General features: G+C 42.7%; 1 protein-coding gene across 1 annotated transcript; it reads left to right on the top strand.

The window, feature by feature from the left end:
• Nucleotides 1-28: 28 nt before the first annotated feature.
• On the top strand, nucleotides 29-14,887 carry ndor1 (NADPH dependent diflavin oxidoreductase 1). Its single transcript, XM_021601739.3, has 15 exons — nucleotides 29-189; nucleotides 1,528-1,667; nucleotides 4,057-4,134; nucleotides 4,301-4,398; nucleotides 4,731-4,829; nucleotides 5,028-5,129; nucleotides 5,243-5,446; nucleotides 5,643-5,770; nucleotides 5,917-6,134; nucleotides 6,345-6,452; nucleotides 6,679-6,793; nucleotides 7,025-7,171; nucleotides 14,006-14,124; nucleotides 14,218-14,312; nucleotides 14,530-14,887. Exons 2-15 carry the CDS (start codon nucleotides 1,533-1,535, stop codon nucleotides 14,672-14,674), a joined length of 1,791 nt encoding a protein of 596 aa, XP_021457414.3. The 5' UTR covers nucleotides 29-189; nucleotides 1,528-1,532; the 3' UTR covers nucleotides 14,675-14,887.
• The last annotated feature ends 1 nt before the right edge of the window (nucleotide 14,888 follows it).

Below are 14,888 nucleotides of genomic sequence, written 5' to 3'. Positions count from 1 at the left end.
TAGTCAACTTACTGTCGTAAAACGGCCCAGTAACCAATCAAAACTCAAGCTCTGCAGTCGTAAAGCGCAAACACAACAACACGCTGGAGGAAATGTAGTCCTAGTCGAAGAAAGGAGTTTTTTAGTATTATTAGATTCACTTTCGAGATTGTCAAAGACCCCTAGGATAATCTGTTATAGCTACCTTAGGTGAGCATCTTGAACTGAGCAGGGCTGTTATCCGGCTTTTATGAATGTATTTCGTGAACGAGGGATCTGTCACGTATCCACTAGTTAGTTAACTAGCCACTGGTACTGCTCGAGAGGCTAGCTAGCCCATTCAAATAGACTGTAAGCCATCTTGGGCTCCATTCTCGAGAGCTATAGGTTAGCTAATTAACTAAATGAAACTAACAGTTAGGTGAAATTGATGGCAGATAATTCTGCTATCTCTTTCAGCCCTTTGTCGGACCTACGACCCTGCTCGCATTGGGTTTACAGTAGCAGGTTGGCATTTATTGTCATGAATCTTGACCTGGAGGAAGCTCTGCAGGGGAGTGGGTATAATTTGTGGAACGTTCCAACAGGGATCTGTTTCAAAAACTTCGTAAATAACAAGGTTGCCAACAAACAACGCATACAAAGTAGCATGATCAATTCACCTAGCTAACTAGCTGCCGAATAGGCATCAACTCACACGTAGCTTATTCTTAACGTTTATCCATAGGCTACCAGAGTGAGGACAGACATTTTTTGGATAAACGTGGTGAGTGAAAAACTTAATGAAGTAGTCCACTCCATACCCGGTATCTTATTCTGCCGCTATACAACTTTGAATGCGTTGTTTGTTGTCAACCTTGTTATTTACGAAGTTTTTGGAACGTTCCACAAATTATACCCACCCCTCTGCAGAGTGGTCACTAGCTAGTCATAAAATCTGATTTTAAACCTAACCTTAACCACAATCCTAGCCCTAAGACCAAAAACACTTTTTTTGTTTCGATGCATTTTTATGAATTTGCAGCTGGCCCATCTAGCCAAAATCACTCAGTTCTGCCTCCAGGGCAAGATTCATGACAATAAACGTCAACCTGCTTTACAGTAGCTCAGTCTCGGCCAAGAGGTCTGGACCTTTACGGCACTGGAGGTAGTGTAGTAAACTTTACCTGTAGTCACATGGTGGTCCTGATAAACTCCAGCTGAGTTTTGTAACAGTAACTCATTCTGCAGATAACCATGCTCCGAGTCTGATTGTAACTAAGGCTGTGTAAACAGATAACCTTGGGTGCAACTTACATATGTATTTGTCAATACCTAAGTAAATTGCCAAAAGAGTCCAGACAGACTAAAGACAGCTAGGTAATTTTCAAGGATGTCAATATCATATCAAGTGTCCATTGTGTAGGCCATCAATGGGATGCTTCTTTAAGTTAGCTATTCTGTGTGTCTTGACACACTGCTGTTACAGTAGGTCCAACATGTCGGATTAGTGTGTACAGCCTGCTATATTGGAAGAATCATAATTTAAGTGCCCATCTTTATCCACAGTGAGAATGTCAGCCCCAAAGCTGTTGATTCTATATGGGAGCCAGACGGGCACTGCCCAGGACACGGCCGAGCGGATTGGACGTCAGGCGCAAAGGAGGCGAATGCAAGTCAAAGCGGAGGCTCTTGACAGTTACAATGTGGTCAGTTAGCAAGCGAGATAAGAGAGCCACACAGTGCCTAAATAATTAAAACATACAGCACTACTACTATGAAAAATAAGTATTCTCCATCTGCTTGGCTTGTTAAAGCTGAATACACTGAATATACAAAACATTTATTTTATTTTTTCACCTTTATTTAACCAGGTAGGCTAGTTGAGAACAAGTTCTCATTTGCAACTGCGACCTGGCCAAGATAAAGCATAGCAGTGTGAACAGACAACACAGAGTTACACATGGAGTAAACAATTAACAAGTCAATAACACAGTAGGAAAAAAAAGAGTCTATATACATTGTGTGCAAAAGGCACGAGGAGGTAGGTGAATAATTACAATTTTGCAGATTAACACTGGAGTGATAAATGATCAGATGGTCATGTACAGGTAGAGATATTGGTGTGCAAAAGAGCAGAAAAGTAAATAAATATAAACAGTATGGGGATGAGGTAGGTAAAATTGGGTGGGCTATTTACCGATAGACTATGTACAGCTGCAGCGATCGGTTAGCTGCTCAGATAGCAGATTTTTTTGAAGTTGGTGAGGGAGATAAAAGTCTCAAATTTCAGTGATTTTTGCAATTTGTTCCAGTCACAGGCAGCAGAGAACTGGAACGAAAGGCGGCCAAATGAGGTGTTGGCTTTAGGGATGATCAGTGAGATACACCTGCTGGAGCGCGTGCTACGGGTGGGTGTTGCCATCGTGACCAGGGAACTGAGATAAGGCGGAGCTTTACCTAGCATGGACTTGTAGATGACCTGGAGCCAGTGGGTCTGGCGACGAATATGTAGCGAGGGCCAGCCGACTAGAGCATACAGGTCGCAGTGGTGGGTGGTATAAGGTGCTTTAGTAACAAAACGGATGGCATTGTGATAAACTGCATCCAGTTTGCTGAGTAGAGTATTGGAAGCTATTTTGTAGATGACATCGCCAAAGTCGAGGATCGGTAGGATAGTCAGTTTTACTAGCGTAAGTTTGGCGGTGTGAGTGAAGGAGGCTTTGTTGTGGAAAAGAAAGCCGACTCTAGATTTGATTTTAGATTGGAGATGTTTGATATGAGTCTGGAAGGAGAGTACACAGTCTAGCCAGACACCTAGGTACTTATAGATGTCCACATATTCTAGGTCGGAACCATCCAGGGTGGTGATGCTAGTCGGGCGTGCGGGTGCAGGCAGCGAACGGTTGAAAAGCATGCATTTTGGTTTTACTAGCATTTAAGAGCAGTTGGAGGCCACGGTAGGAGTGTTGTATGGCATTGAAGCTCGTTTGGAGGTTAGATAGCACAGTGTCCAAGGACGGGCCGGAAGTATACAGAATGGTGTCGTCTGCGTAGAGGTGGATCAGGGAATCGCCCGCAGCAAGAGCAACAGAGAAAAGATTCGGCCCGAGAATTGAACCCTGTGACACCCCCATAGAGACTGCCAGAGGACTGGACAGCATGCCCTCCGATTTGACACACTGAACCCTGTCTGCAAAGTAGTTGGTGAACCAGGCAAGGCAGTCATTAGAAAAACCGAGGCTACTGAGTCTGCCGATAAGAATATGGTGATTGACAGCCTTGGCAAGGTCGATGAAGACGGCTGCACAGTACTGTCTTTTATCGATGGCGGTTATGATATCGTTTAGTACCTTGAGCGTGGCTGAGGTGTACCCGTGACTGGCTCGGAAACCAGATTGCATAGTGGAGAAGGTACGGTGGGATTCGAGATGGTCAGTGACCTGTTTGTTGACTTGGCTTTCGAAGACCTTAGATAGGCTCTTTCCGTGACAGACTGACCAGGTGAATCCAGGTGAAAGCTATGATCCCTTATTGATGTCACTTGCACTTGTTAAATTAATTTCAATCAGTGTAGATGAAGGGGAGGAGATGGGTTGAATAAGGATTTTTAAGCCTTGAGACAATTGAGACATGGATTGTGTATGTGTACTATTCAGAGGGTGAATGGGCAAGACAAAAAAATTGAAGTGCCTTTGAACGGGGTAATGGTAGTAGGTGCCAGGCGTGCCGGTTTGTGTCAAGAACTGCAAATCTACTGGGTTTTCCATGAACAAAAGTTTCCCGTGTGTATCAAGAATTGTCTATTACCCAAAGGACATCCAGCCAACGTGACACAACTGTGGGAAACATTGGAGTCAACATGGGTGAGAATCCCTGTGGAACAACAAATTTAGGCTGTTCTGAGGGAGGGGGGGGGCAACTCAATATAAGGAAAGTGTTCCTAATGTTTGGTATTCTCAGTATATAGCTATGATATTTCTGAGGCTGAGCTATGTGCTTTAAATAGGATTTGTTAAGTTGACAAGGTTAGAGCTCAGCTCAATTAAAGAGGGTGTTGTATTTGGCATGCATCTGAGGGTTGTGTTTCTTCAACAGGCTAACCTCATCTCTGAGTCCCTGGTTGTATTTGTGTGTTCCACCACTGGCCAAGGAGATCCACCAGACAACATGAAGGTATCAGATAATAGTGCCCAAACTGTGTGTGTCTGTGGTAAAAGCTGCTGTGTCTCTATGCTTCTCTCCCAATTTGCATTTAATAATATATGGCATTTGGCAGACACTTTCATCCAAAGTGACTTGGACGTTTTTATGTATCATTTTTTCTTTACTTCCTTTGCAGAATTTCTGGCGGTTCGTGTTTAGGAAGTCTCTCCCCGCTGGATCTCTGTGTCGCCTAGACTGTGCCGTGCTGGGCTTGGGTGATTCCTCCTATCCCAAGTGAGGAATTTCGTCAAAAACGCAACCACATAAATCATTTGAAATCCCTTTGTCTATACATGCACACCATTGAAATCTATTTACGATGGTAGTGAGTTACCAACCCAAACATGGATCACGTCACGCATGTCAATGACTGGAAGAGAGATTAAGTGAAATTTGATTAATGAATCAAAACTTCCCCATTGTTTTTCTATGTGGACTTCTACGTGATGTCCCTTCCCGCATTGACTCAATTTAAATGGAAACGGTACCCTGTACCCTGTATGAGGCACTATCTGGAAAATAACATACCCTAGCTTTGAATAATACAATTAGATTTTCACTTGTAGGTTCAACTTTGTGGCGAAGAAGCTTCACAAGCGCCTTATGCAGCTGGGGGCCAGTGTGCTGCTGCCTGTGGGACTGGCAGATGACCAGCACGACCTGGGGTGAGAGACCGTTGCATGGGGTTCCTCAGGGATCTGTCTTTGGCCCGTTAAGTCTTTCCTCTATTGGTTTTAATACTCTGTATTCTTCATAATGCCATGTTAGCTCAATATTGTAACCTGTAAAGTCAGTACATTATATCACTTAATTCTCGTAACTTTTGTTGACCGTTTGGACTGTTCAACCATTGTGTTCAACAGCGCAGATGGGGTGATTGACCCCTGGCTCACGTCATTCTGGGAGAGGGCGCAAGCTCTATATCCAACACCTGCAGGCCAGAGTCTTATCAGTGTGGATGAACCGTAAGTCTCCTTTACTTGACTGTTGACAAATCAATGTGTCTAATATTATGTCTGAATATGCCCAACTCCCATGATGTACTGTAACTGTACCCTTACCGTTGTTCGTTTTACAGACTCCCTCCGAGGTACGTTTTCAGATTTCTGGATGACGTCACTGAGAATAGGGCGGATAGGCGAAGAGTGCCAGAGCCGCCGATCTCGCCCTCTCAGACACACACCTTTCCAGGCAGGGTGGTGTCCAATAAAAGGGTTACGCACGCCTCCCACTTTCAGGATGTTCGACACATTGAGTTTGACATCACAGGCTCAGATATTGAGTGAGTGCTCGAATGTACTGTGCCTTAAGAAATTGCTACCATGTTTATTGACCGATTTCTTGAAATGTAACTGTCTAAAATGTATTTTGTGATGGTGAACCGTCTTGCTCTGAGGTTGTTAAACTGTGCTTAAAAAGGATTTGACTTTAGATGATAATGTTTAACTGGTTGACTGAAGTGTGTGTGTCATTGGCAGGTTCACTGCTGGGGATGTGGTGATGATGAGACCTTGTAACACCCCTGAGGATGTGGAGCAGTTCTGTCAGCTCCTGAGACTGGACCCTGATCGCCAGTTCACCCTCAGCCCCACAAACTGCGACACAGGTTTGTGCTTGTCACATTTGACTGCCTGTATCGGTGTACGTGAGAGACGGTCACATCCATACACCTAAGCTCCCACTTCTATACACCATACTTAAACCACATAATGTCCCTCTTTTACCCCCTCACCCTCTCCCCTGTCTCCCCAGATTCGGTCCCAGCCCGCCTGGCCCAACCTTGCACGGTTCGGCATCTGGTGGAGAGCTTCCTGGACATAGCGGCAGTGCCTCGTCGCTCCTTCTTCGAGCTCCTCGCCACCTTTGCCACCAATGAGCTGGAGCGGGAGAAGCTGTCTGAGTTTAACTCTGCCCAGGGCCAGGACGAGCTGCATGCCTACTGCAACAGGCCGCGACGCACCGCCTTGGAGGTTAGAGGGACCTGTAATGATGTGATTATGCTGCCACTTGGGGGCACAGGATGGAAGTTCAGTTGATCCCACTTCTTACAACAATAATCAATATTATGTTCAATAGATTTGGTGAGCCAGGTCAAAGGTCAATACGACAGGGCTGCGTCCAGATTCCCACTCCCTGTGTGTGTTTGTGGGGTTGTGTGTGTGTGCGTGCATGGTCCTCAGGTGTTGACCGACTTCCCCCACACGACAGCAGAGCTGAGTGTAGACTACCTACTGGACCTGTTCCCTGAGATTCAGCCTCGCTCCTTCTCCATTGCCTCCTCCCTGCTGGTGAGGTTACAGCACTGAAAGGCCCCATGTCAGGGTTGGGCAATGATGTTCCCCAAGGGCTGCTGTGGGTGCAGGCGTTTATTCCAGCCAAAGCACTAATGCACCGGATTCAACTGATTGTCTTCAACCAAGACTTTGTTAGTTGAATTAACTGTTATTGGTTTGGCTGGAGCAAAAACCTGCACCTACACTGGCCCTTGGACCATTCTGTTTTCTCTCCACACAGGCACATCCCAACAGGATCCAGATACTGCTAGCTGTGGTGCACTACAAAACCAAGATGCACCTGCCACGCAAGGGTCTGTGTTCCTCCTGGCTAGCCTCACTGGACCCCACACAAGGTCTGTTAGCACTGTCTACTACATGGTTTTAGCAATGGTGGCACTCTAATGCAGTATGCAGGTAGCTAGTAGCTACTGAACGTTCAGTGTTTTGCCAAGCACATTTTGGGTAAATAAAGTCTTGTAAATTGAATTTGAATTAATATCAAATTCAATTAGAAGAAATGGTATTAACACAGTAGCTATATCAGCTGTCATAACAGTCAATTTGTTGACTCTTCCAATTTGCAGGGGACGTTTATGTGCCTTTGTGGGTGAAGAAGGGGAGTATGAAGTTCCCTAAGGACCCCTACTCCCCTGTGATCATGGTTGGGCCTGGAACGGGAGTGGCTCCTTTCAGGTCTGCTCTGCAGGAGAGGATAGCCCAGGGCAAGACTGGTGAGTTACCCTTGGATTGGCTTTACCCTCCACTCACCACTTCTGTACCGTGTTATTTTAGATTTAGTCTTAGTCATTTCATCCTTAGTTTTAGTTAATATCAGTCGACTAAAACTCTGGAAGATTTCAGTCTCCTTTTAGTCACATTTTTACTGGTAACTTCCATGATGTGCACATTAAGATAGCCTTGTCCAACTAGGCCTACTTTCCTTCATATAGCTGGCACATACAGTGGGGCAAAAAAGTATTTAGTCAGCCACCAATTGTGCAAGTTCTCCCACTTAAAAAGATGAGAGGCCTGTATTTTCATCATAGGTACATTTCAACTATGACAGACAAAATGAGAAAAAAAATCCAGAAAATCACTTTGTAGGATTTTTAATGAATTTATTTGCAAATTATGGTGGAAAATAAGTATTTGGTCACCTACAAAAGTTTATCTCAATACTTTGTTTTATACCCTTTGTTGGCAATGACAGAGGTCAAACGTTTTCTGTAAGTCTTCACAAGGTTTTCACACATTGTTGCTGGTATTTTGGCCCGTTCCTCCATGCAGATCTCTTCTAGAGCAGTGATGTTTTGGGGCTGTTGCTGGGCAACACAGACTTTCAACTCCCTCCAAAGATTTTCTATGGGGTTGAGATCTGGAGACTGGCTAGGCCACTGGCTAGACCTTGAAATGCTTCTTACGAAGCCACTCCTTCGTTGCCCGGGCGGTGTGTTTGGGATCATTGTCATGCTGAAAGACCCAGCCACGTTTTATCTTCAATGCCCTTGCTGATGGAAGGAGGTTTTCACTCAAAATCTTATGATACATGGCCTCGTTAATTCTTTCCTTTACACGGATCAGTCGTCCTGGTCCCTTTGCAGAAAAACAGCCCCGAAGCATGATGTTTCCACCCCCATGCTTCACAGTAGGTATGGTGTTCTTTGGATGCAACTCAGCATTCTTTGTCCTCCAAACACGACGAGTTGAGTTTTTACCAAAAAGTAATATTTTGGTTTCATCTGACCATATGACATTCTCCCAATCTTCTTCTGGATCATCCAAATGCTCTCTAGCAAACTTCAGACGGGCCTGGACATGTACTGGCTTAAGCAGGGGGACACGTCTGGCACTGCAGGATTTGAGTCCCTGGCGGCGTAGTGTGTTACTGATGGTAGGCTTTGTTACTTTGGTCCCAGCTCTCTGCAGGTCATTCACTAGGTCCCCCGTGTGGTTCTGGGATTTTTGCTCACCGTTCTTGTGATCATTTTGACCCCACGGGGTGAGATCTTGCGTGGTGCCCCAGATCTAGGGAGATTATCAGTGGTCTTGTATGTCTTCCATTTCCTAATAATTGCTCCTACAGTTGATTTCTTCAAACCAAGCTGCTTGCCTATTGCAGATTCAGTCTTCCCAGCCTTGTGCTGGTCTACAATTTTGTTTCTGGTGTCCTTTGACAGCTCTTTGGTCTTGGCCATAGTGGAGTTTGGAGTGTGACTGTTTGAGGTTGTGGACAGGTGTCTTTTATACTGATAACAAGTTCAAATAGGTGCCATTAATACAGGTAACGAGTGGAGGACAGAGGAGCCTCTTAAAGAATAAGTTACAGGTCTGTGAGAGCCAGAAATCTTGCTTGTTTGTAGGTGACCAAATACTTATTTTCCACCATAATTTGCAAATAAATTCATTAAAAATCCTACAATGTGATTTTCTGGATTTTTTTTCTAATTTTGTCTGTCATAGTTGAAGTGTATCTATGATGAAAATTACAGGCCTCATGTTTTTAAGTGGGAGAACTTGCACAATTGGTGGCTGACTAAATACTTTTTTGCCCCACTGTAACTATTGTGGCAGATTGTAACCAATGCAAGCCATGATTTACCATATAGGTTACAAAGCCTTGGCTACAGGTTAAACAATTTAGGCCTACAGCTCTGATTTGCTCCCCATCCTAGCCTTGTGATGGGGTACATAAGTGACAAAGGGGGAGAATCTGACCTTTCTAACAATGCCAGAAGTATTACTGTATGTCAAATATTCAGCAAATAGCATGAGTATTTCCAATCGGAAAAAAGCAACTGCACTCGCAGTAGTGGACCGCGAGAACGGAAATACTGATGAATAACAGTGCACATGGTAATAGGCTATATGAAAGTAAGAGAGAGTAAGGATTTTTTCTAGTTGAGGTTTGTTACAATGGAGTGTCCTGGCTGCCTGCGCATTTAGGTCAAAAGATTGATGAGTGACTGAAGTGACCTCATGGGAGTTGTGTGGGAGATCGGGCATATCAGCTCAATAAGCCAATAGCTAGGTTTCATGTGAATATTAAGAAATCTGCATAACGAAAATATGCATATTTTCCCACCAGTGGTGTTTCCACCAAACATGCGTAGCACACAAAATTTACTTTTTCATATAACGAATAAAAATCTAAAGTTCAATGGATTTGCATCGCATTTTCAACTCTACCGATAGTTTTGTCACAAAAAAAAACTGTTGAGTTAAATAGCAAATGTGTCTACTCTGGTTTTGGCGTCTGCGCTCTAGCCTTTTGTGACTAGGGGGCAGTATTTTCATTTTTGGAAAAATAACGTTCCCATAGTAAACGGGATATTTTGTCAGGACAAGATGCTAGAATATGCATATAATTGACAGCTTAGGATAGAAAACACTCTAAAGTTTCCAAAACGGTAAAAATATTGTCTGTGAGTATAACTGAACTGATGTTGCGGGCGAAAGCCTGAGAAAAATCCAATCCGGAAGTGCCTCATGTTTTGAAAGGGCTGCGATCCAATGCGTCCCTATTGAGCAGTGAATGGGCTATCAACCAGATTACTTTTTCTCCGTATTCCCCAAGGTGTCTACAGCATTGTGACGTAGTTTTACGCATTTATGTTGAAGAATACCCGTAAGCGGCTACATTGCGCAACTGGTCACCTGATGGCTCCCAGAGTGATTCTCGTGTAAAATACAGAGGTAGCCATTATTCCAATCCGTCCTACTGAAAAACCAATTGTCCCGGTGGATATATTATCGAATAGATATTTGAAAAACACCTTGAGGATTGATTATAAACAACGTTTGCCATGTTTCTGTCGATATTATGGAGCTAATTTGGAATATTTTTCGGCGTTTTCGTGACTGCAATTTCCGGGCGATTTCTAACGAAATTTCCGGGCGATTAGCAAAAGGCTAAGCTGTGTCTCAATATATTTCACTTGTGATTTTCATGAATAGGAATATTTTCTAGGAATATTTATGTCCATTGCGTTATGCTAATTAGTGTCAGTCGATGATTACGCTCCCTCATGCGGGATGGGTAGTTACTAGAGGCTAGCCAACAGCTCGCAGATACAGTTCGGGTTGGCTAGTCAACATGATGAGATTATTATAGATAATAGCGAGAATATGTTTATTTGTTAAACGGCAGTCAAGCATCGATCATCTTGTCACCAGAATAAGACCCTCGATATGTAGGGCGGAAGATAACCTAGCGGTTAAGAGCGTTTGGGGCCACTAACTGAAAGGAAACTGGATTAAATCTCTGCACTGACTAGGTGTAAAAATGTGTCTGTGCCCTTGAGCAAGGCACTTAACCCTAATTGCCCCTGTAAATCGCTCTGGATAAGAACGTCTGCTAAATGACTAAAATGTAAATAATATATATTTATTTGAAAGGAGCATCAAGATCACTGTATAATTTGACCAACCTGTAAAGCTAATTTATTGAATGTGTAGCCTAATAACATGCATGTTTTCCAGATGAGTCGTAGTGAGAGGACCACACAACACAGTCCAAGTTTACTTCGATATGATGGTTATTATTTCAATATTTTTGCTTAAAGGCATTTCCACCGCCATTTCTCGCTTAATACATTTTACCAACACAAAAAAAAATCCCACCTTGTTAACGAACAAATTATCTGTCGGCATTTATAAAATTGTACGGAAACTTCCAGCACAGCTTTCGTGATTAATCTTTTTAATACGGTAGGAATTTAATCTCATAAAAACATGGTTACTGGGAGGATTGCATTATACCGGTATACCTTTTCATCCATGTTGATTGGACAACATCGATGAAAAGGTTCACGTCACATTAACTGTCCAGTAGTCTCGTGGAATTCTCGTCTCGTTACATTTGTTTGTCGGTTTAAATTAAGTTATTTAATGGTTATCGTTTTTTTCAGGGCATCTCGATATGTTCATTAGTTTGTCAGGAAAAATAGGTGGTTGGCGAAATGTTTTTTTGTTAATGAAATTAACATTACTCCTCTATCACAACACTGTACATTTACTGAATTAAATATGGCCCCAATTCCGAACCAATCCTTTCTAGCAGGGGAGAAGAACTGCCCCCTCTCTCAGCGACTGGAACGAGCTGCATAAAAAGTACTCAAACTGGACAGTTTATCTCTTCATTCAATCATGGACAGTCTTACTGACAGTTGTGGCTGCTTCGTATGATGTATTGTTGTCTCAACCTTCTTGTCTTTGATCATGTTTGTACCATGTTTTGTGCTGCTGCCTCTATGTTGTGTTGCTGCCATGCTATGTTGTTGTCTTAGGTTTCTCTTTCTGTAGTGTTGTGGTGTCTCTTGTGATGTTTTGTGCTGCTGCCTCTGTGTTGTGTTGCTTCCATGCTATGTTGTTGTCTTAGGTTTCTCTTTCTGTAGTGTTGTGGTGTCTCTTGTGATGTTTTGTGCTGCTGCCTCTATGTTGTGTTGCTGCCATGCTATGTTGTTGTCTTAGGTTTCTCTTTCTGTAGTGTTGTGGTGTCTCTTGTGATGTTTTGTGCTGCTCCCGCCATGTTGTGTTGCTTCCATGCTATGTTGTTGTCTTAGGTTTCTCTTTCTGTAGTGTTGTGGTGTCTCTTGTGATGTTTTGTGCTGCTCCCGCCATGTTGTGTTGCTTCCATGCTATGTTGTTGTCTTAGGTTTCTCTTTCTGTAGTGTTGTGGTGTCTCTCGTGATGTTTTGTCCTATATTATTATTTTTAATCCCAGCCCCCCGTCCCTGCAGGATGCATTTTGCCTTTTGTAGGCCATCATTGTAAATAATAATTTATTCTTAATTGACTTGAATAGTTAAATAAAATAAAATACACATTTGAATCCACGGTAGTTCAAGGCAGACCGAAGTACTGCAGGCATTGTTAGCAGAAAACAGGATCCCCCATTATAGTGAATCCCCACGAATATCGCAATTTTTCCAATCTTCGTATAGATTTAAAAAATACATGTTTCACAGACGATCATGGTATCAATAGTTACTTCTAATACACTTAGACACTACCGTTCAAAAGTTTAAAAATGTCCTTGTTTTTGGTCCATTAAAATAGCATCAAATTGATCAGAAATACAGTGTAGACATTGTTCATGTTGTAAACGACTATTGTAGCTGGAAACGGCTGATAAAAAAAAACTAATGGAATATCTACATGGGTGTACAGAGGCCCATTATCAGCAACCAACACTCCTGTGTTCCAATCGCACGTTGTGTTAGTTCATCCAAGTTTATCATTTTAAAAGGCTAATTTCAGCTGTGCTAAAATACTTTCAAAAGGGTTTTCTAATGATCAATTAGCCTTTTTAAAATGCTAAACTTGGATGAGCTAACACAACGTGCCATTGGAACACAGGAGTGATGGTTGCTGATAATGGGCCTCTTAACGCCTATGTAGATATTCCATAGAAAATCGTCCGTTTACAGCTACAATAGTCATTTACAACATTAACAATGTCTACACTGTATTTCTGATCAATTTTTTTATTTTAATGGACCAAAAATCTGCTTTTCTTTCAAAAACAAGGACATTTCGAAATGACCCCAAACTTTGAAACGGTAGTGTATGTCCTTCAACCTATTTTTTTATTTAAAAATCGCACAGAGAAGGTAAGGATAATTTACAGTGAGCCTTAAGAAAGTATTCATACACCTTGACATATTCCACATTTTGTTATAGCCTGAATTCAAAAATGTATTAAAAATATAATTTTTCCTTACCCATCTACACACTCCATAATGGCAAAGTAAAAATATATATTTTAGGATTCTTTGCAAATATATTAAATGAAATACAGAAATATCTCATTTGCATAAGTATTCACACCAGAGTCAATACTTTGTAGAAGCACCTTTGGCAGCAATTACATCTGTGAGTGTTTCTGGGAAAGTCTCTAAGATCTTTCCACACCTAGATTGTGTAACATTTACCCATTTATTATTTTCAAATTTCTTCAAGCTCTGCCAAATTGGTTGTTGATCATTGCTTGACAACCATTTTCAGGTCTTGCCATAGATTTAAGTCAAAACGGTAACTCAGGAACATTCACAGTCTTCTTTGTAAGCAACTCGTGTAGATTTGCCCTTGTGTTATAGGTTATTGTCCTGCTGAAATGTGGATTAATCTCCCAGTGTCTGGTGGAAAGCAGACTGAACAAGGTTTTCCTCTAGGATTTTGTCTGTGGTTAGCTCCATTCAGTTTATTTTTTATCCTCAATGCGAGGGGGCAGCACCTTGAGCCTGCAACGTCACTTCCTGGAGTAGCTCAAACTACGCATGTTGTCTCCATGAGATGCAGTCTTGGCAAGCTAAAAACCGACTTCCTGGGCTTCAAATGTGCTGTTGACTCTTCACATAGGAGTGAATGGTGTCATGTCATCGATGGCCTTGTCAATGATTTATAGTCATAGCTTTCTCCCCACTCTCGTCAATAATTTCCTGTATGAGTCAGTCAATGTGTGTTCTACCTAGTAACAGACATGTGTACCTTTGTTGCTATACTTGTTCCCTTCTGTTTGTATACCGGTTAGTAAATTGAATCCTGTTTCTCCACTTGTATATCAGCCAATGTGCTGTATTTTGGCTGCCGGTCCCAGTCTAAGGATTTCTACTGCAGCTCAGAATGGGAGGAGATGGAGAAAGCAGGGCAGCTGACACTCTTCACAGCTTTCTCCAGGGATCAGGTAGGTAGACCAGGCTTCACACACACACACACACACACACACACACACACTTCACTCTAATGGATGGGTATGTTTCTGTGTGATATTTTGCAGGAAGACAAGATTTATGTGCAACAGCGTGTGCAGGAGCAAGCTGAGCTGCTATGGGACCTGATCGCCAATAAGAACGGCTACTTTTACATCGCAGGGTGAGTATACTTCAACGTGCTGAAATGTGTGCTACATTGATAACATGCTGCTTGGTAAATGTGTGGGCATCTTACCCTGGTCGTGTTCAGTAAACACAAAATGGAATGAAATACAGAGCCGAATGTTTTCCCAATCAAAATGTGCATGGTGTGCCCTAATGAGCACAGCCCCAGATTAGGTATTTACTGATGCATATCTTCTATCATTCGTATCCAGCAATGCCAAACAGATGCCGACGGCAGTGTGTGACGCCCTAAAGGAGGGCTTTCAGAGCCAAGGGGGCGTGTCCTCTGCCGAGGCGGACGAGATGCTGATCGCCATGGAGAGGGCAGGCCGATTCCAAAGCGAGACCTGGTCCTGATCACATGGCTACAGAGTGGTGCTATTCAAACGCAGCAAGCTTTATCAGTATACTGCTCCAAGTGCTTTCATTTGACAATCAGTGGTGACTTAACTGCAGAGGAAATCAACACCATACCATGGTTTAGGTATCAGCTTAGAAAATGTGTCAAATATTACTAGATATTATACTATTGCAACACTGCATAGCGCTATTAAATGTTTCCAAAGTGTAT

The sequence above is a fragment of the Oncorhynchus mykiss genome, chromosome 5 (genome assembly GCF_057628025.1).
Source record: "Oncorhynchus mykiss isolate SJ-2025 chromosome 5, ASM5762802v1, whole genome shotgun sequence".
Classification (NCBI taxonomy): Eukaryota; Metazoa; Chordata; class Actinopteri; order Salmoniformes; family Salmonidae; genus Oncorhynchus; species Oncorhynchus mykiss.
This window is presented reverse-complemented; position numbering and strand designations above follow the sequence as displayed.